This window comes from Rutilus rutilus (genome assembly GCF_951802725.1).
Source record: "Rutilus rutilus genome assembly, chromosome: 5".
Taxonomy (NCBI): Eukaryota; Metazoa; Chordata; class Actinopteri; order Cypriniformes; family Leuciscidae; genus Rutilus; species Rutilus rutilus.
The window spans coordinates 38085168-38105740 of record NC_140213.1 but is presented as its reverse complement, the minus strand read 5'-3'; the positions used below and the strand labels follow the sequence as shown (position 1 = coordinate 38105740).

The 20573-nt window shown below is 37.5% G+C and overlaps 3 protein-coding genes across 7 annotated transcripts; 2 read left to right on the top strand and 1 right to left on the bottom strand.

Moving 5' to 3' along the window:
- The first annotated feature begins 99 nt into the window (after positions 1–99).
- agk (acylglycerol kinase) lies at positions 100–4726 on the top strand. Of its 2 annotated transcripts, XR_014627342.1 has the most exons (16): positions 123–382; positions 485–524; positions 757–836; positions 930–1005; positions 1106–1198; positions 1305–1337; positions 1423–1517; positions 1594–1663; positions 1750–1829; positions 1927–1984; positions 2097–2244; positions 2728–2825; positions 2926–2996; positions 3425–3509; positions 3607–3989; positions 4333–4726. XR_014627342.1 is itself a non-coding variant. In XM_084408535.1 (15 exons), the coding sequence occupies exons 1-15, from the start codon at positions 273–275 to the stop codon at positions 3736–3738; spliced, it is 1269 nt and encodes a 422-aa protein (XP_084264661.1). In that variant the 5' UTR covers positions 100–272; the 3' UTR covers positions 3739–4726. The 2 variants fall into 2 exon arrangements, 1 of the variants encoding a protein (XP_084264661.1); XM_084408535.1 differs by having other exon boundaries at positions 100–382; positions 3607–4726.
- A 65-nt stretch (positions 4727–4791) lies between these two features.
- dennd11 (DENN domain containing 11) lies at positions 4792–14446 on the bottom strand. 4 transcript variants are annotated; one of them, XM_084408534.1, is made up of 11 exons: positions 13420–13942; positions 12490–12589; positions 11784–11942; positions 10515–10671; positions 9229–9367; positions 8335–8466; positions 7892–8042; positions 7726–7794; positions 6710–6901; positions 6555–6605; positions 6212–6338 (listed from the first exon to the last, which is right to left on the bottom strand). In XM_084408534.1, the coding sequence occupies exons 1-10, from the start codon at positions 13802–13804 to the stop codon at positions 6593–6595; spliced, it is 1497 nt and encodes a 498-aa protein (XP_084264660.1). In that variant the 5' UTR covers positions 13805–13942; the 3' UTR covers positions 6212–6338; positions 6555–6592. The 4 variants fall into 4 exon arrangements, with proteins under 4 accessions (XP_084264659.1, XP_084264657.1, XP_084264658.1 ...); XM_084408533.1 differs by having other exon boundaries at positions 4792–6605; positions 13420–14446; XM_084408531.1 differs by lacking the exon at positions 6555–6605 and having other exon boundaries at positions 4792–6338; positions 13420–14006.
- Positions 14447–14480: 34 nt separating this feature from the next.
- On the top strand, positions 14481–20335 carry wee2 (WEE2 oocyte meiosis inhibiting kinase). Its single transcript, XM_084409742.1, has 12 exons — positions 14481–14580; positions 15009–15263; positions 15400–15599; positions 15674–15728; positions 15859–16028; positions 16889–17010; positions 17111–17257; positions 17357–17455; positions 17919–18004; positions 18173–18343; positions 19655–19803; positions 19936–20335. Exons 2-12 carry the CDS (start codon positions 15018–15020, stop codon positions 20069–20071), a joined length of 1581 nt encoding a protein of 526 aa, XP_084265868.1. The 5' UTR covers positions 14481–14580; positions 15009–15017; the 3' UTR covers positions 20072–20335.
- Positions 20336–20573: the final 238 nt, after the last annotated feature.

The following is a 20573-nucleotide window of genomic DNA, read 5'->3' as shown; positions in this document are numbered from 1 at the left end:
TTTTAAAGCCTAGAGCGATTATATAATTATATCATGTATATAAATGACCTTTTATCACAAATAAAAAATTATGAAGTGTTCACATTTTACGACAAAATTGATGCGGAACTGATATTTCCCTTGAGGAGGAATATTGTTGTTGCACCGGTCATGCTTTGGGAGAAGAGAACGATGGAATGTCAACGGTGAAGATCTACATTCAGTCCTACTCGTTTTGCCGTGCAATAGTGTACCTTCAGTGGGATATCTAGAAAGCCAGTATATAGAAAATAATGGCTCGAGTGGTGAAAGTGTTTCTGACTATAAGAAATCACTGGAAAAAGTCCACAGTTGCTGTGTGTGTGCTGTCATATGGAGGACACTGGTTGTATGGAAAGCACTGGTTTGTATAATAAGATATATGACTGTCCGTTTCTGTCTTTTATCTATCTATAAACCCATTTTCTCATTTGATGTATATATCAATTCTAATATTTTTTCACAGTGAAAGTGTGCTGCGACGAGAAGCATGTATAGAGGCCAGGGTAAGGAATATTTAGTTTGAAAATAACTCGCACTCTTTTTTTTCTTCCCCAGTTCCGAGAATGTTTTTATGCTTTTAGCTTTTGTTAACTATACTAATTTTGATAACCAGAACCTCAAGGTTCCCTACATTGAAATAGCATGGTTTTAGCTTGTGTCGACTAATAATAACGTTGATACCCAGATTCCTAAGGTTCTCTACATTTAAATATATTGTATCTGATGGTTTCACAGGAATTTGGTCATCAGTCAATTGGACCTCAAGAGCATCTGAAGAAAGCCACAGTCATTCTGAATCCTGCTGCCTGTAAAGGGTACGATTATACTGTTTTATGTCCCTCACTGTGTAATAAATCAGTTCTGTTATTCCACATTTCAGTTTCATCATAGTTACATTTTCTCTGCAGAAAAGCCAATAATTTGTTTGAGAAGAATGCAGCTCCCATTTTACACTTGGCTGGTATGGAGGTTAAAATTGTGAAGGTATTATCCTGTGCCCAGGTCCTTTTTTTAGGCTACACCTATTTTGTATGCATTTTTGAACTTATTGATTGTTTGCGATCTGTTTTCTGTCATGTAACAGACTGATTATGAAGGCCAGGCGAAAAAGCTCATGGAGTTGATGGAGCAAACAGATATGCTGATCATTGCTGGTGGTGATGGGACATTACAGGAGGTACAAAAGTCTCTTCATAAAGTGGTTTCTGACAACTTGAGCATATTTAATAATGTTTTCATGCATTGTATTTGACCCATGTTTTCATGCATTGTATTTCACACAGGTGATAACTGGCCTTCTGCGCAGAGCAGATGAGGTAGTTACTAGTATTAAATTTGTTTTAAGACTAAGTTATATTAAAAATCCCCATGTTTTCTGAATTTTAACTGCTGTAACCACAGGAGAACTTCAGTAAAATACCAATCGGTTTCATTCCTCTGGGTTCCAGTAACTCTATAAGTCAGAGTTTACATCTAGTTTCAGACAACAAAGTACAGTAAGTCTCATGACTTCACTTTTCAAAGAAAATTAACTTGTGATCAAATTGTAACAAAATGTTTCTGTTTTTTTAGGCACATCACCTCAGCAACCCTGTCAATACTGAAAGGAGAAACGGTTCCACTGGATGTTCTGCAAATAAAAGTGAATTTGAAAGAGAACCTAATATTTGACCGCATCGACTATTTTCATTCCTTCACACAGAGTTGATTGTGTAATTCTGTTCTTAGGGTGAGAAGGAGCAGCCAGTGTTTGCTTTGTTATGCTTACGTTGGGGTGCATTTAGAGACGTCGCTTCTTCTATCAGCAAGTATGCTTCTGCTTAATTTTTTTATTCGCCGCATAAATAAATACAAAATGTGCATTTGCATTTCTAACATGATTTAATTTGATTCTTTCTTGTCAAGATATTGGTACCTTGGCCCCTTGAAAACAAGAGCCGCACATTGGTTTAGTAGCCTTAAGGTGAGTGCAGTGCTTCATTGAACAGTGATCATATTTCAGTTACATGTACATCATATACGAGGCCTACATATTAGTGAGTATTGGATTAATCAGATTATCTTCTCTCCTACAGGAGTGGCCACAGAGTCACCAGGCGTCCCTCTCCTATCTGGCTCCTGTACCTCGTCCACCTGACCTGCCCACTGAAATCCCACACAGGCCCAACCTCCTTTACCGCATCTACCGCAGACTCCAGAACTACTGGAACCCTCCTATAGAAGGTATTTTATCATTTTTACAAATATATTTCTTTATATAAAACATAGCATATGAATTAGGACTAGGCAATGACACAAATTTCACGATTTCATTCGATTCGGATGCTTGCGATTCAATTCTGATTTTGATTCAGTTCGATTAGATATTGATTCATTTTGATATATCAGATACAGTACATGACTTTCAGCTTTCAGCTAATGCTGTAAACTAGGGAACCCTGTCAGTTGGTACATAACTATAAAATTGAAGGTTAAAATTAATATAAACATTTAAATAACACATAAGGCAGTTTTTTTAGTCAATAAAGGTTCATCAAAATGAGAATCGCTAAATCGAAATTTTCAACCAAGCCCTAATATGAATAATGTTACTCTGATATTGTCTCAAAGCAGGTTCAGACTTATTGCTAAGCAATCCAGGGCAATTCTTGTGTATCTGTTTATATCTAGTATTTCATTCTTGTTTAAATCCGTTTGTGTTGGTAGAGCCACCGGTAGAACCCGAGCCAGAGCGATGGGAGAGCAAAGACATTTCCACATTGGAGCTCTCAGTTAGCACACACAATAAGAACCCTGTGAAGAGAGTGAGTACTGACATAACACTCGTTATTGGAATATTTTGTATATCTAAATGTTAAATAGCCTTGAGGTTTTGTTCTGATTGGTATTGTCTACTGTCTTCAGCGTGTGGACGATTCTATGCTGATAACTCTGGACCCAGACTCCCTCACAGTTGGTCAGTTCATCACTGAGGGGTTAGTGTAAATCATTATATACTATAATAACTTATATTATTTATAATTATAACATCATTATATATTATAATAATACATTATTATAAATAATTTATAATAAAATACTGCAATATTCCATGACTTAAGAATTGTCCATTTTGATTTCATGGTAAATTTAAATAAATAACAGTAAATTTTAAATAATAATAAAAAATAAAAAGTCAATTTAAATTAAATAAAAATCCATTTAATTATTATTTTGCAATAAAATATAAATATGAATAATAAACTCAGCTTTTTGTGAGATAAAAAATTGATAGTTTGTGTTGTATTTTGAATAATTATGGTTTCAATTTAAATTCTTCTTCTTAAGAATTTAATTCTTTTATAAGGTCTCATAAAAAGAATACATTTGTGGACATGAATGAATATTTATTGATGTTATGCAGGACTAAGAAAGTAGTAAACCCAATGGAGTCCATAGAAAATACTTTGCAGATAGAAGCCAGTGCTGCTCGTCTCAATCTCCCAGAGGTCAGTATGTTTTGGAAGTTTTTGGAACTGATTTCTTCATTGATCTAAGCTGTGAGACGGCCGTTCTCATTTATCGCTTTTCTTCTCCTGTCCACAGGAGGGCGCTGGATTTTATGGCATTGACAATGAGGAATATGAGGCAATGTCTGTGGAAGTGAGACTGTTGCCACGGAAACTGAGGTTCTTTTGCAGTGCTGAGCGCAGAGAGCAGCTTGCACAGGCTCAGTGATGACAGTGCCGTGATGATGTTGGTTACGTAACAAATTGTGTAGAGGATGTTTTGAGACGTTTTCCTAAAACTACAAGAGAGAAACTGGAAAACCAGTGGAGTCAAATGAACTTTGAGTTGTCATAAAGTCATCACACTCTAACATGAACATTTTGTGTTCTATGGACCTTAAAGAGTTGATTCACCAAAGAAAATAAAAAACTTGGCATTAATTACTCACCCTCGTGTCGTTCCAAACCCGTAAGAGTTTCGTTCATCTTCAGAACACAAATACCACTTTGATGTTTAAAAAAGTTCATAAAGAGATTGTAAAACTAATCCATGAGTTGAGCGGTTTAGTTCATCATCTTACACATAAGTTGTGGTAAATGCAAGGTTCATTCCAGTGAGGTTAATTATCATGTGTTACGCAGCACGTTTGAGCTTTCGCAAGAGGTTTGTTCTCGCGCGTCAAGCAGGTTCGGTTGAGCTTCTGTTTATGTTCGCTGATCACTGTTTATATGTGAATAAAAGCCTAAATTAAATCTGTTCATTGTATAAAGTGATCGTGTCTCTCCAGAAAATTCACTAAACTGCTCGATTCATACGGATTAGTTTTACGATCTCTTCATGAACTTTTTGAAGCATCAGTTGTGTAGCTGTCAATGGAGGAACAGAAATCTTATCAGATTTCATTCAACAATCTTCATTTGTGTTTCGAGGATGAACAAAAGTCAAAGTAATTGACAAGTTTTTCATTTTTAGGTAAACTAAACCTTTAATGGAAAGGCGGTTTTATGTGTTAAAGTAAGTTTAGGTCTCAAAAATGGTGTCATTTTTATGTTTTTTAACAGCATGGATGAGGTTGTCATACTGTTATTAACTTATTATAGTCCAGACTGGTTTATGGGAGTGCAAACAGGGCTCTAGAATTTTCTTGATACAAGATACTGTAAATGTCTAACCAGATAAGAACCAAGAAATAAAGACATTATCAATTTCCATTGCATTTTTGATCATTTCAGTTAAGTGTTTTGTCTTAAAACTACCCTCAAATACTGTGCAGACAAAACATGTGATAGAAAAGAAAGTACCGTTTATTTCAAAATGGCAGTGAATAAGAATCACTGGCTTTAAAACAACAGACACATGCTGTTAGTTTGTATAACTGTATATAGGTAGTGTGTAAGACAGAGGCATTACACTAGTGCTTTGTGATACCAGTAGAGTAAAACTCAACATTCATTTAGCTTGTTATTATGACAAAGACTTGTGTAACACTTGGATAACGCACAAAAAAGTATCTCACATACACAATACCAGACAATTCCACCTGTACAATTATGTTACATGGCTGCTTAATATACATTCTCCATTCATTTACAATCAGACACTAAATAACCAACCAACAGATTTATAATACAGAAGTTCTCAATTTCTCTGATAGACAAATGTAAAAACTAAATTCACATTTAAGCAAATCTAGGTTATAAGCATCAGTATTATTTATTGTTAATTTAAATATTTTATTTCACATAATTTAAAGTACTTTTGTCCATCCAACTGTTACAAACCTGAGTGCCTGCACTCGTTCCTAAGAAATCAATCGTCACAATGCGTTATTTTGTAAGCAGGTTAACATTTAGATGGATAGTGACTTTAATCTGAACAGGTCAAGTAAATGCTTTTCCATTTATGTTTTCTTTTGAATTTCACCTATATTAATGCAGCTCTACAAATAATTTGATTAAGGATCCAGATTGGATTTTCACAGGATGAACATATAAACACACACAAATTAATCAGCCTCGTGAGGCCAGTCTGCTGCTGTTATTCTGAAATTATCGACCCAAACACATTTAAATAAGAAACCTCAAATATATACAAATTCAAAAGTCTTTCACAAGTGATAATCATGAGCATTCACTGATGACAAAGACATGAATAGAATCACATTCATTTCTTCAGAGCAAATTAAGTGACTCAAAAAGCTGAATGCAACATTTCTGTGTCATTTGCATCATTTGTGCATCAGCCGGTGCATTAAATGTACAATTTACATTCAATACCAAGGGTGATAGTGATTAAAGGCCTATATTCAGCACGAACAAACACATTTTATGCTCCATTTCATCAATATGTAATAACAGCATTGAAATGACATTTGGGGAGTGAAATAAGAATGACTGAGAATCTTCTACAGTGTCGTTCATTCCCATTAACATACATGAATAAGTTCTGTGCCAAACTACAGTAGCAAAACTGATCGTGTATCTTTGTTCATGCACAATAGATCACAAATAACACAACAAACACACTGACAGACGCCAGTGTTTTCCCAAAACGAAATGACTGGTTCACATGTATATGATTAAGTAAAAAAAAAAAAGTGGCAGAGATTGTGAAAATCTTCATCACAGTAGTGTGTAATATGCAACAACCATAAAACCTTTAGAAATACAGATATGACATTCAAAGCAAACTTTACCAAACCGTTGTTACCAGCAAAAAAAACAGGAGGATCCAGGAAGTGAGAGTTGCTTTTCCGATTCTCTGGTGTCCGAGTGAAGCAGATTTGTATCCACTGGGGACGTCACATCAGTTGCCCCAGACAGCACTGGCTAGAAGAACAAAGTCACAACTGAAGACCACAGGTTGAAAAGCGGTAGAGAGAGGCACAGAGATCATGTTTTGGAAACAAGCTTAGGCAGAGTCGAGAAGAAATCCAAGATGGCTGGAAGGATACGAAGCACACAGAAAGACAGACAGACAAGCAGAAAGACGTCACTGGATTGACCGGCCGCAAAGTGCACAAAAAGCCTGCAGTCAGATTGCACCTTGTTGGTGTTGGCAGTATCAGTGTGGTCCAGAGGTGTCAGGAATGGCTCCTGAGATTGCCAAGCCAGAGAAAGAGAGAGAAGAAAGCAGGTAATCAGTAGGCAGTGGGTTGTAGCCCTAATAGAAAATGGGCTCCAGAGACAGAGTGTCTTACGGGCAGCAGGGGTTGTCGATAACCAGCATGACGTCGATGCCGTAGATTTCCAGCAGGTCGACGAGAAAGCCGCGGTCGGCCTGAGGATCCAGCCCCATGGCTCTCACGTGCTCAGCAGTCAGGGTAGGATCAGCGCTCGCCGCCAACTCAGACAGGGTCTGGAAGATTCTGTTGTTCAGTTCCATGAAGAACCTGGATCGCAAACAGTGGCAAATTCCATACAGATTAATTACAGCAACATAAATGTCATTTTTCCATTGGTTTTCACAAGAAAAAGGTCAAAATAAAAGTAAACATATGTGTGCTTCCACAGCTTTAGATTTATATTATATTAGACACTCAAGAAATAGTTGCTTGATGTATAAATAAGGCTCTATTCTAAATGCAAAGCATAACAATGCAATTTACATGTGCAAATTTATATGGCATTTACATAAATATACTAGCATTCAAAAAATCTGGGGTCAATTAAAAAAAAAATTCAGCAAGGATGCATTCAATTTATCGAAATTAACAGTTAAGACGTTTATAATGTTACAAAAGATTTCTATTTAATTGCTCTTCTTTTGGACTTTCATGGTTTCCTCCAAAATATTAAGCAACACAACTGTTTGTTTTAGAAATGTATCCTGAGCACCAAATCAGCATATTAGAATGATTTCTGAAATATATATTAAAATAGAAACAGTTATTTTAAATTGTAATAATGTTTTACAATATTGCTGTTTTTACTGTATTTTTTGGTCAAATAAATGCAGTCTTGGTGAGCATCAGAGACCTATTTCAAAAAACAGAGTAGAAAGAGAAATTTATTTAATCAATACATTTATATAAAAATAAAGTATTGGATTTTTTCATTTTCCAAACAATACTGTATATACGTATGGTTTCATTAAGCTTAAAGCTTAAACTATTTTCGTAGAAAGTGTATTGAGTTGTTCCATTTCCAAACACTCTTTCCGTCTCACTAAAAACTGCTGATGTGATAAACCGAGGTGTGTAATTCCATCACGTACAAAATGAAGAGTTCTTCCTCATTAGATGTGCAGTCTCCATCCACCTCCTGAGAGTACAGCAGCATCTGCCTGCAACGATAGCAACATCATCATATGCCTGTGGAGTTATGTTTTCATGTGTTTTTTCCACCTCACATGCCTTTCAGATTTTAAAAGGCTTGTGTACCTCTGCTCACAGAGCTTGCGATACTTCTCTCGGTCCGCACTGTTGAGTCTAAGCAGAGGCTGGAGGCTCTCTCTGTGTGTCTTTACATTCTGATTGTCAATGTAGACATCATACAGCTCCTTCTTTTCCTCAAAGATCTTCTCTGTAGTACCTCAGAACCCAAATAAAAATAGAAATAAATCAGAAAAGCAATTCACAGACACACCACTGATTTATTCTTACTAATACTACGTTACAGTACATTATTCTTTCTTGAATTTATCAACTAATACAGATGTTGGAGGAAAAGATTCTTGTTTTTTTTTGAGGATCAACCAAGAACTACACCCATTCTGAACTTAAATATTATTTAACATCTACTGTTTACAATGGTTAAACCATTTTGTGTCTGTGGAATTTAGAATTTTGCCAATTTCAGTCCTTCTCTTGACTGAGAGACTTACAGGCCACATAAGACAGCTCAGCCTCAAGAGCAGTGATGTCAGCAACGTTGATGTAAAAGAAGGGGCGGAACTCCGGAACAGTCAAGCCCATCCCAGGAATGGACACATTAGCAAGGCAGCAGCAACAGTATACTAATGGATGCAAAACAACACATAGCAAATTAATCATTTAAGAGTTAAGTGTGAAAACACCCAGAATTATATAATAAAAGTTACAGATTAAAAATAAATACACAAATCATTAGCTATGTTTCCATTCGTGCTTTATAAATGACTAGCATTTTTTTTTAATGTGATATCCCAAAATTCGCATTAAAACAGGTGGATGGAAACATAGCTAATGACAATGCCAAGACATTGGCAAGTGCACGTCGATAATCTGTAACATTGGATTCTCAAGTTATTTTAGGGGTGTGTTCACACTTGTAGTTCGGTTCGCTTGGTTAATTTGGTCCAGAACAAAAAAAAACATTGTTCACCTAAGCGTTCACACTGGCATTTTAACACCAAACCTAAAGATACCAAACCTAAAGGCATAGAGATATGTTCACAACCCGATTGATCGACTTTTATTATATATTTCGCGTCAGAACTAACCGAACATCCAAAACGATGCTGTGTGCTGGGCTAAATGCGATTGATGTATGTGCATAGCCTACATATGATGGTATTTTGACCAGCTGAGAACTCATGAAGTGTAATGAATAAAATGTGTAAAGGAGTCAAAACAGCGGCCAGAATCCCTCCGTCACACACACAAACAAAGATCTGCTGCGCACCAGGGTTCGTTTTAATCTAACCAAACATGCCAAGTGTGAACATAACCTTAATTTGTATTGGAAAATAAGTGTTAGCTATGTGTCAATGTACATGTTAATGGGTTTCCTCTCTCACCTCGATAGCAGACCACACCGACAGGGGGAGGAGAGAAAATGAGGATGCGTTTCCTGAGCAAAGCAAACTTCCACAGCACCATGATCTGCTCTCCAAAGAAGCGGATGAACTGGGACATGCAGCCAGCCGGGTGTGTAATCTAAGGTGTACAGAGAAAGTGCCAAAATTTGTTGCTTCAGATTTCTTATTAAATGACTCCACATATACAGACACACCACACATATTAAAAAGGTCCTTTAAGTTTATTTAAAAACAAAAAGTATGACAGCTTTTAGATCATGGAGAAAATTATGAATAATAAAATCATTATTCATAGCCATAGACCTTAGTCAGGGTAGCAGCATTTATTTTTTGACAGGAATGAAAACGAGGCTGTGCGGGATAGAATCACAGTGTGTTCAACGGATCGTACAGTTGTTTAACAACATACCAATCGTCCAGCCGACAAAACTTCCTTCCTTAAATCAGTAGACAAAAACTCCATAAAACAGTTCTGAAAGTTGTGAGTTATGAAAATCACGTGATCTAGGACCTTTATTCAGTGCACGCCACTGTAAAGACTGTCCCTCACAGCCTCGTTTTCATCTGTTAAATTCAATATGGCGTCTACCCTGACTAAGGTCTATTCAGACAATAATTATGGCCATTTAGCGGATTAATAGAAGAGGTTATTCAATCTAGTATCATCTTTAAAATCATCTGACAGGCTTGTCAGTGCATTTAACAATTATTCAAAGTTCAATGAGCAATTTCAGTGTTCATATTTTGTGAACTTTTTTTATATATATATATATATATATATATAATTGTATGTACTTTTTGTGTACTTCATGCTTGATATCATTACATTTTATTATTTACCGGCAATTTTATGTAACTATGAAAACCATAAACATTTAGAATGTGCATATTCAAGACTGAACAAGGCCTTATTCAATAAACAATATAACCAAATCTAGGTCTGAGCTGAAGTATACGTCAGCATATTTATCTCCTCATATGGAATTCTTCTTTAACAATAGAGGATCTTGTGGTTTTTACACAGGCAAATTTGTCTCACAATAGTTCTTTTTTTTACACCACGAAACTGAACAGAAGTAATGCACTCTGATTAATCAGTAACACGAAATTCCCTGAGTGGCCTGACCTAGATTTCTTTAGAAACTAAAAAAATAACTCACCTAATTATCTAAAGCTACTATCATAAAAAAATATTGAATGAAGAGATCTTTAAAAAAGCTGAAGCTTTGATTAGCGGCAGACGACATTGGGTTATATCTCCAAACCTTCATCTCTGGGTGCATGCAGCGGTTGACTATGGGTCCAAGAGCGCTGGTCGGGCAGGCTGTGACCAAACCGTTCCCTCCTGGGGGCAACACTGCCTTTTTATCCTCGTAGAAAGCTTCCAGTGGAGAGTACTGGCCCGGACACTGCAACTGGTGCCTGTGAGAATGCATTTGCAGAATTAATGCTAGTGTGGGTAATGTTTTTTTAAACACTTTATGTTATACTGGTTGAAACTCTCTTCACATCCTGATAATAATCAATAATTTATTCATTCATAAACCAATTCAGTCGTATCTGACTCTTGGTGATTCTATGGGACATACGCGATTTAATAAGTCATTAAATAAGTAATTAAAACAATAATAAATAATAATAAAATTAAGTTTATGGTTCTCTGAAGTCAGTTAATGGTCACATGACATGCAGGTAAACAAATACAATATTTGTATCTTTTTTAGTAAGTGATTGTTTTGATCAAAATTATTCATTTTAATGATTTAATTACTTAATAGCTTTTCATTAAACTCAGAAACCCCTGCAGTTCCATCATGAACCATAATGTAATATGTAATGCACTTCATGTTGTTGATAAAAAAGAATGGAATACATTTTCCTTCTCTTTGTATTTTTATATTAAAATGGTACAAGATTATCCTACACAAATCAATGTCATAAAGTTAGGTCAAAAGTAATCTAAAAGTAATCCAAGTAGTCAGATTACATTATCTTAAATATGTTATGTAATGGATTATGTTACTAAATACAATTTTAGTCATGTAATTTGGAATCAGTAACCAACTATAATTTGTAAGTAACCTACTCAGCACTGCACTCACACCTACGGGGAATTTTAGAGTCTCCAATTCACCTATACTGCATGTTTTTGGATTGTGGGGGAAACTGGAGTGCCCAGAGGAAGCCCACGCAGACACAGGGAGAACATGCAAACTTCAAACAAAAAGGCCTTCTGGCTCAGTCGGGACTCAAACCGGGGACCTAGGCGACAGAGCTACCCACTGAGCCACTGTGCCGCCCTCAGCAATTAATAATATATATCTTATATGGAAGACTCAGGACCAAAAAAATCTGAAACTGCCTGTCAACCAATGTATTTGCATACCTTCACGCAGATATCACGTCATCATCATCACATGCAACTCAGAGCTTATGTTTAATGCATAACAACATCTTAAAATAGTAATGATGCGTGCAAAAGAGTAAGAGGAGGAAACATAACAAGGTAAAACGTGATGCAAGAATACACTCACCGGACTTGGTTCTCCAGGAAGTGCATGTAACGGTATAGCAGTGTGTAAGAAGGAGACAAAATCCCTACAGATTTCATCCGAGCTCCTCGTTCCAGCTCACTTTCCACAGGCATGTTGGCAAAGCACGCTAGTCCGAAGTAACAGCCTTTACGGAAATATCTACAAAAAGAGACAGGCACATTTAATCTGGATTAATCAAAATGAACCTGTTTGAATGCAAGAATGAAAAAATACTACTGATCAAACAGTTTGCCCCATGATTACAAATTACCTTGATGAATGTGAATAACACATTACAAAGCAAAACAATTGGTCAAATCTTACGTAACAGGATGTGGATGAGTATCCAATCCAATATTTGGATTCAAAACATTTATTCCATTTCTAGGTTGTTGGTTCAAATGTAACATGAATAACAAATAGATACCATAAAGGATTTTATAATGTGAGGTCCAGGGTAAATGTAACACTAGATATGAAATAGAAATTTCATGTATTCAAGTAAGTCCTACTTAAACTTTGTTTAAACTGTGCAGAAAATTATTGTAGTGTGTCTTACTAATTTTACCACAGTTAAATCAAATGTTTATTATAGGAAGGTAGTTTTGCAGTTATTAGTTATGTGTTATGTATGAAAAGTTTAAAAATGTTACAATTGCCCTCGGCCCCTTATAAATACAATGAAATTTAAGAAAGAGATTCCTACATGAAGTCACTTGAGATCCGATGAGAGCCGCTGGCCATTGACTTGAACTCTACTCCCTCCAGATTCACATCTTGAGGTAGGCACCATTCTATCATGTTCCCTGTAAAATACACAATGTGGGCCTATGTAAACATTTGTGAAGCTGTTGGATTAGGTTTTTGTCAAATCGTGTTTGCAGAAGAACACAAAAACTCTCCAAATGCCTTTCTCCGCTAAATTTCCTAGAAGCAAAAGAGGAAGCTGGGTAAGAACAGTTACAGTAGTCTGCCGGATGACTTATACAACTCTCACTTCATATTCTATTAATTTCCTTAGTGATAACACAAATCCTCCCATATGGGAAAAATGAGGATGCCTCTGTCACAAACACATTATTGCACAGGGTGTTATTGCACACATCTATGATAAACAATTTTTCAGTTTCTGAATTAAAATAAACATTTTGATATGTTTTGTGTAGCTTACAGTAAAAAAAAATAAGTGGTGTAATGGTTTGGAGACTGCAATAAATAAATAAAAACCTCATAAAAAGTCTGAAATAAAATACAAAATAAAAAAAGGAGTGTAGGCATAAGTAGTTAAGCATAATCTTTCATTGTTAGATTATTAGAACAAACAGCAGAGACAAAAAGAAAGAAAGAATAATTAATACAAATATATTGTTTATATTAGCCTAAACTTAGTAACTAACGTACAGGAAGCCGATTTTGTCATGTGACAATAAAATACGTTTTATTTTTTTGCATAAAAGTTATTGTTATTAAATCAAAATAGAAATTAGTTTTTTTTTTAAATATATATATTTTAAATTATCCTCTTCATCATCATCATCATCTCTGACATTCTTATTTGTGACTGCCACATACACTTTTTTTTTTTAGATCTCAGTCAGTCATTTTACAGTACCGGTATTTTTTTGATTAACCTCACCCGATCTGGTGTCGAAAGTCACAACAAACACAGCAACAATCTGATCTTTTTCTTCCCATCCAGACCCAGTGATCCTCCGATCCCTGACCGACAGCCCATGAAAGGCGCAGTCTCCGTCTTCATCAGTGGCAGAAGCATCTCCTCCCGGGCCGCTGTGTGTATAAGGAGAATGTGCACTTTCACCTGGAACAGCTGTTACACTATTCGGTCTCGCTGGGCTTCTGTTTTGGGAGATATCTACCCCTACACTGCCCTCGGTCGGGTAACACGATAGACCGGATTGTATTGAATCTCCCGTCTCCGGTGATGGAACTGATGGGGCAAGTTCGGCCGGGGGAACCTCCTCCCAGTCCAGCAGCGGGGCGCGATCCGACTGCTCGACCATAGCGTTTTTCGATATTGACTATCGAAGAAATAAACAAAGTCGTCGCACTCGGTACAGAGCGGTCAGTCGGAGCGACCAACGCCACGCAAGAAACGGAACATAGCGCTAGTTGCGATACAAATCCCTAAATGTAGTAATACAGACAGGGTAACAGACGCTACCCAGGCGTACACTGTTTTGATGATGTCACACACTTCCGCTCACGTGGTGCAAAAGGGTTCTCGTTATCAACCTCCACCCACCCGAAAAATAAATACACCATAATGATGTTGTCTGTGTGCGCAGTCCCCTAAAATAAATATGTTGACGACCATATTTAGCTTTCCTTAACAGTCAGAAATCATGTTTTGGAAACCACACATTTAACTTTTTTAAATGTTTTCTATTTAAATAAATCATGTTTTCTGAAAGTGTCGATATTTGTGTAGTCTATAGTGCTTTAAGCATATGAAGGCACGGACATTTAAATAAATAAATACTTGTTTAGGCTACTTATTCCGTGATTCATTTCACACACAAACGTAACGTCGTTGCCTTCCTATTTGGATCATAACAAATCTTTTCGGAGAACGGATACAAAAGATTCGAGTCATTAAGTGTGTTCATGTGTGAAGTGGCGATCGGTTCAAGTCAAACACACCTACTGAGTAAATCTAAACGCTTGATACTAGTTAGCAGAGTTAATTAACGGTCGAGTCACTCCGCCCATAGTTAAAGGACCTCGTTAACTTTGACGCGCCAAGTTCAAGCGTGGTCGTCCGTGAGCTCATTTCAGGGTAAGTTGGGACTGCATTTATGTTCAAAACTGCATAATAACACCATGAAAACGATATATTGTGAAATAAGAATCTGTAAATATTTAGCTCTACTCACAATAAATCATCTTTAGAGGCCTAGCGAGACTGCTCTCATATAACATCAAATATCATAACTGATCATGTTTGCAAGTCATCTCTTTACCTCAAATACATAACGTTACTGCGTAAACAAAACTTCAGCAGATCTCAATCGCTAGAATTAATTTTAATAAACCCATATACACCATATAATTTGTTTTATTGGCCATCTGTCACCTCAACCTGTTGTTGGTATTGCATTGACCAACCCATATTGGCTGCCCACTAATTTACAGTATGGTAGTTGTCATTCTAAACCCCTTTAGAAATAAATCTGTTTTTTGTTTGTTTTGTTTTTCTGATTGTAGTGGTCTGAAATGGCCTCTGTGAATGCAGCACAGCAGCACCTGAGCTTCTCCAGCAGTGGGGAGGAGGACAGCAGTGACAATAGCTTTGATGAATGGGCACACAGAAGTGTTTCGGTCAGAAGCCCCTGTCGGACGCCCCGGATACAGCGCCACCGCACCAGGAGCATCACTCTTTCCCCTTCCATCCCTACTTCTCCCATACCATATGCTGCCTGGAAAAAACTCCGGCTTTGTGACTCGCCCAGTACACCAAAGGTAATCTTCCAGCTCTACGGATTCATGTGAACTTTGATGCAATGGCAGTCTACTTTATACTTTTGTATGAGCAATACATATACAGTTGACCCTATAAAGATGTATATTTACATCATCCTACTTCCTCCACTTGCAGAGTTTGCTTTCTAAATCGACCCTCCCTTGCTCTAGCAGCAAGCCGTGTCGCAGTCAAAGATTCCTTCGTCTGCCTAGTGCTTTTGACCATGTGCCCTCAGTGAACGTTAACCCTTTCACACCAGACACGGTGCGCAGGAACAGTGAACACCACAAGAGGAAGAGCCAAAGGAGTGATGATTATGAGGATGATGCACAAAGGTAACACAGCACTTGCATATAAGCAATGCCCATTGTGGAACTGGATTTACATTGAAGTACCTTTATTTCAACAGATATATGGACACTCAGAACTCATCAGAGGATGAAAGTTTCTTCCTCCCCTCAAAGGTACGGTTTCAAAGACCATAGTAGTTCATCCTTGTCTTTAATGTAGTAGGTTTATAATACTTCATAATCCCGCCGGAAGCTTTGGTAAATCTGTGTTCTCTCTCATGGTCTCCCATCTGTTGGCCTTCAGAGGCCAGCAGTGTCATCCCGCATGCTGTCACGTTATGAGAGTGAGTTTCTAGAGCTGGGCTGCATCGGCGGGGGCGAGTTTGGTTCCGTGTATCGATGTGTGAAGAGGCTGGATGGTTGCATGTACGCCATCAAGCGCTCGCGCAGGCCAATTGCAGGCTCCGCCAATGAGTGAGTCAGCACTGCCACAGTGCTTAATAATCTTATTTTTCCAAATGGACCCTTTTAATGTTTCTGGAGTTCTCAGAAGCAGAAGTCATCATAGTTAGGTGAACCTGTAATGGTGACCGGGAGACGACAGCAAATATAATTTGTGTATTCCCATTTGCTCCAATAGCCAATGAAAAAAAGCCATGGTAGTGTTTCCAAAACGGGGGGAAAAAAATCTTAAAAATAAAGTTTTTTTTGTTTTGTTTTTTGGCATCAGTGGTTCCATGAAGAACTTCCATTGCTTGAAAGGTTCTTTAAAGTGGAGAAAGGTTCTTCATATTGACAAATTATTATATATTTTTTTTTTAAAGAACTGTTAACTGAAATGTTCTTTGGGGAACCAAAAATGGCTATTCTATGGCATTGCTTTGAATAGCTCCTTTTGGAAATTAAGACTGTAGAGAAATGGCTTACAGCAGTCAAATTTGCTGTCATTCCCTCAGCCGTCATATTAGAAACCTCTTTGCAGCAGTGTTAATTAATTTTTTTGTAATTTACAGCCAAGGTAATATAACACCAAGTATAGCATTGTAAATGAGTATATATATAATATATTTAAATTTTTTCTTTTCTTTTTATGAAAAAATTTACTAGATTTGCGATGTTGATAATTGTGGAAACGTGTCATCGTATAGTCTGTGAAAAGGGTCCATTTTAAAACCTCCTATTTGTATCAGTGAGTTTAAATGTCCTAATTGAACTAATGCCTAATCCTGGTTTAATCTAAGCCCTGTGTGAAGTTAGGTTAAGATTTTTGTGATTCCTTGATGAATCTTAGACCTTATTAATGTAAAACAAGTTCCTTTTTTTTTTTTTTTCAGACAGTTGGCCTTAAAGGAAGTATATGCTCATGCGGTGTTGGGCCATCACCCTCATGTTGTCCGATACTACTCTGCATGGGCTGAAGATGACCACATGATTATACAAAATGAGTACTGTGATGGTAGGACAGAAGATCACAATACAACATACTGTAAATGGTTATGTGTTTGTGTATTGGTATGTATTTTTGACAACTAACTCTGTTATTTTTGGTCTTGTAGGTGGTAGCCTACATGATGCTATAACTGAAAAGGATGAGCAAGGGGAGTATTTCAGAGTTCCTGAGCTAAGGGATCTGCTCCTACAGGTCTCCATGGGGCTCAAATACATCCACAGCTCAGGCCTAGTGCACCTTGACATTAAACCCAGTGAGCTCTCTCTCTTTTGTTGTTTTTCACATGCCTCTACCACTTAATGAGAAATTTGACTTTTTGACTGGCACATACTTAAATTTCCATCCTTTTCAGGTAATATTTTCATCTGCCGTCGACCCAGCTCGAGTGCTGGTGGAGAGGGAGACAGCGAAGAAGAGGATGAAAGCCCCTCTGGGGTTGTGTATAAAATTGGTATCTTCTTACCTCTCCATGTTTTCAATAAACATGCTCCATGCCCCACAATAGGATAAAATAAATGTCCTGAAATAATTACTGATCACCAACATAATTTTCACTGAAACCTAAATTAAATCTTAAATTGACCCTAAACTTAACTTAAATTTGGGCAACTGAGCTTGTTATGCTGTTCAGGGTGATGCATTAATCTAGTCTTAGAGTAAAGTTCTTCAGCAACTAGCTGCCTCGTGATTATTTCTGATTATATGCTGTTCTACCATAAATTGATTATGGTAAAGTCTGTCCAGCTGCCCATACAGCATACATGTTTACCTGTTGAGGCTTATCCCTGTTGTGCACACAAAATAATCGTGCACACATAGTTAAAACAAGCCATCAGAGAAGGGCTAATTAAATGTCACTGTTTTGCCATTTATATATCATTAATAGCTGATATCATGGGTCCCTTGTTCTTTAGGTGACTTGGGTCATGTAACATCAATCACAAGCCCTCAGGTAGAGGAAGGGGATAGCCGTTTCCTGGCCTATGAGATCCTGCGAGAGGTACAATATCTGTTTGAGCTTTCTCAGGTTGTTTAGTTTGCTGCAGAGGTTAAACTGCACTGATCTTATATACAATGACTGACTAAATTGACTGGAAAAAAAAAAAAAAATTGCTGGTTGATTGCTGGAAAATTGCTGCATTTAGCTTTTTTTTTTTTTTGTTTACAGGACTACACGCATCTTCCTAAAGCAGATATTTTTGCGCTGGGCCTGACACTGTTATTAGCTGCTGGAGCTCCACCACTTCCTCAGAATGGAGACAACTGGCATAGTCTCAGACAGGGTGAGCTGCCCAGCCTGCCCCAGGAGTTACCAGCACCCTTTAAAGGCCTTTTAAAGGTACTGTTTGAGTAAGCACATCTGAGTGGTTCATTGCATTCCATGTAATGGTTTCGACAAAGTTGGTTAAGTTTCCCAAAATAATCAGTTTACTACTTGACCGCAGAGACTTAAAAAAACTTCAAAACCACCAGCATATTCATGAGAATTCTTCAGAATGGCAGATTGCTGTACTGAAACTAAAAGTATCAGCATTCCAGGGAGTCTAATTCCATTTAAAGGGATACTCCACTTTTTTCGGAAATATGCTCATTTTACAACTCCCCCAGAGTTAAACAGTTGAGTTTTACCGTTTTAGAATCCATTCAGCCGAACTCCGGGTCTGACGGTACCACTTTTAGCATAGCTTAGCACAGATCATTGATTCTGATGAGTCCAGTAGCATTTCTTTCAAAATGTTTCAATATTTTTCCTATTTAAAACTTGACTCTTCTGTAGTTAAACCGTGTACTAAGATCGACGGAAAATGAAAAGTTGCGATTTTCTAAGCCTATATGGCTAGGAACTACTCTCATTCCGGCGTAATAATCAAGGAACTGTGCGGCTGTACCATGAGTGCAGCAGGCGTAATGATATGACGCAGCGCCTGAAAATAGGTCTAATAGGTTAGACAAACTAAGTCCCGGTCACGTTGGAAGAAGTTACCGAGCTGGGGACTATTTTCAGGCGCTGCGTCATATCATTACGCCTGCTGCACTCATGGTACAGCCGCACAGTTCCTTGATTATTACGCTGGAATGAGAGTAGTTCCTAGCCATATAGGCTTAGAAAATCGCAACTTTTCATTTTCCGTCGATCTTAGTACTCGGTTTAACTACAGAAGAGTCAAGTTTTAAATAGGAAAAATATTGAAACTCTTTGGTCATTTTGAAAGAAATGCTACTGGACTCATCAGAATCAATGATCTGTGCTAAGCTATGCTAAAAGTGGTACCGTCAGACCCGGAGTTCGGCTGAATGGATTCTAAAACGGTAAAACTCATCTGTTTAACTCTGGGGGAGTTGTAAAATGAGCTTATTTCCGAAAAAAGTGGAGTATCCCTTTAAATGACAGTGGTGTTGTGTATTTCTCATATTCTTTTAGTCTTGGGTGGTTTAAAAAAATATGTACTTTTATTCCACCAGCAGAGGGCATACAACCAACTATCATAAAATGCTGGTCAATGTAGTTTCGGTTCAGTCCTCTGCAATTCTGAAGAATTTTCATAAATGAGCTGGTGGTTTTGAAGTTTTGTTTACCATGGATTCATACATTCAGTCTCTGAGGTCAAAATTGAAAACCTAATATGGACAATACATTTGTATTTGATAGACTATGTTAGATCCTGACCCTACTACAAGGCCATCTGCATCTGCGTTGTGTCGGCATGATGCACTGCGCAAGGAGAGAGCTGGCAAACTGGCTGCACAGCTTCGCAAGGAGCTAAATGTGGAGAAGTTCAGAACGGCTATGCTGGAAAGGTGAGTCCTCTGGCATTTATACTATACTGTAGTACTCGATTTCATAAGGGTAGCACTACTTGTATTGTTTACTTCCTTGAAATAATCCCTCATGCTGAGGTATTTATTGCAACGCCTTTTATTTCTACTTAGAGAACTCAAGGAAGCCCGACTGGCTGCTATCTCACCCCAGCAGTCATCCCAACCAGGGTCTCTTCCGAGAGCTGGGAGGAAGCTTGTGGGTCGAAATGCACCCCGGTCTATGAGCTTTGGTTTCCCCGGATACTAGCACTGAATCATGTACTGTCTCAACATGCTTACAAACTGTATTTCTGGAATGCAACAGTCTGACGCTTTTGCATTACTCAGCGTGTCATGGTAAAAAACACATCAGATCCGTTTTGTCAGATGACTCATGTCAAAAACGAACACTGCCACTGCTGTTTTATGTGATGCATGAATCAGCACATATTTAAGGTTTGCTGTTGAATGCCAAATTTATCTTGTCAAGTAACCAGTTCATTTTAATTGTAAATAAAGTTTTTAAATGGTTTTTCTGAGTGATGCTGATTGATGTACCTTCAACTCTATCTGCTATGTTTGATTCAGCAACATCAAACTTCACAAGATAAAGACGGCAGAACAATTAAATGTCCACCGGGTATGCTTTTTAGTAAGACTCTGGTGATCCTCCTAGAAGAGATGTCCTAACACAGTGGTTCTCAAACAGGGGGCCAAATGTGTCTTATATTAGCATATTTAAAAGATGTGCAGGTTAAATCTGACACATT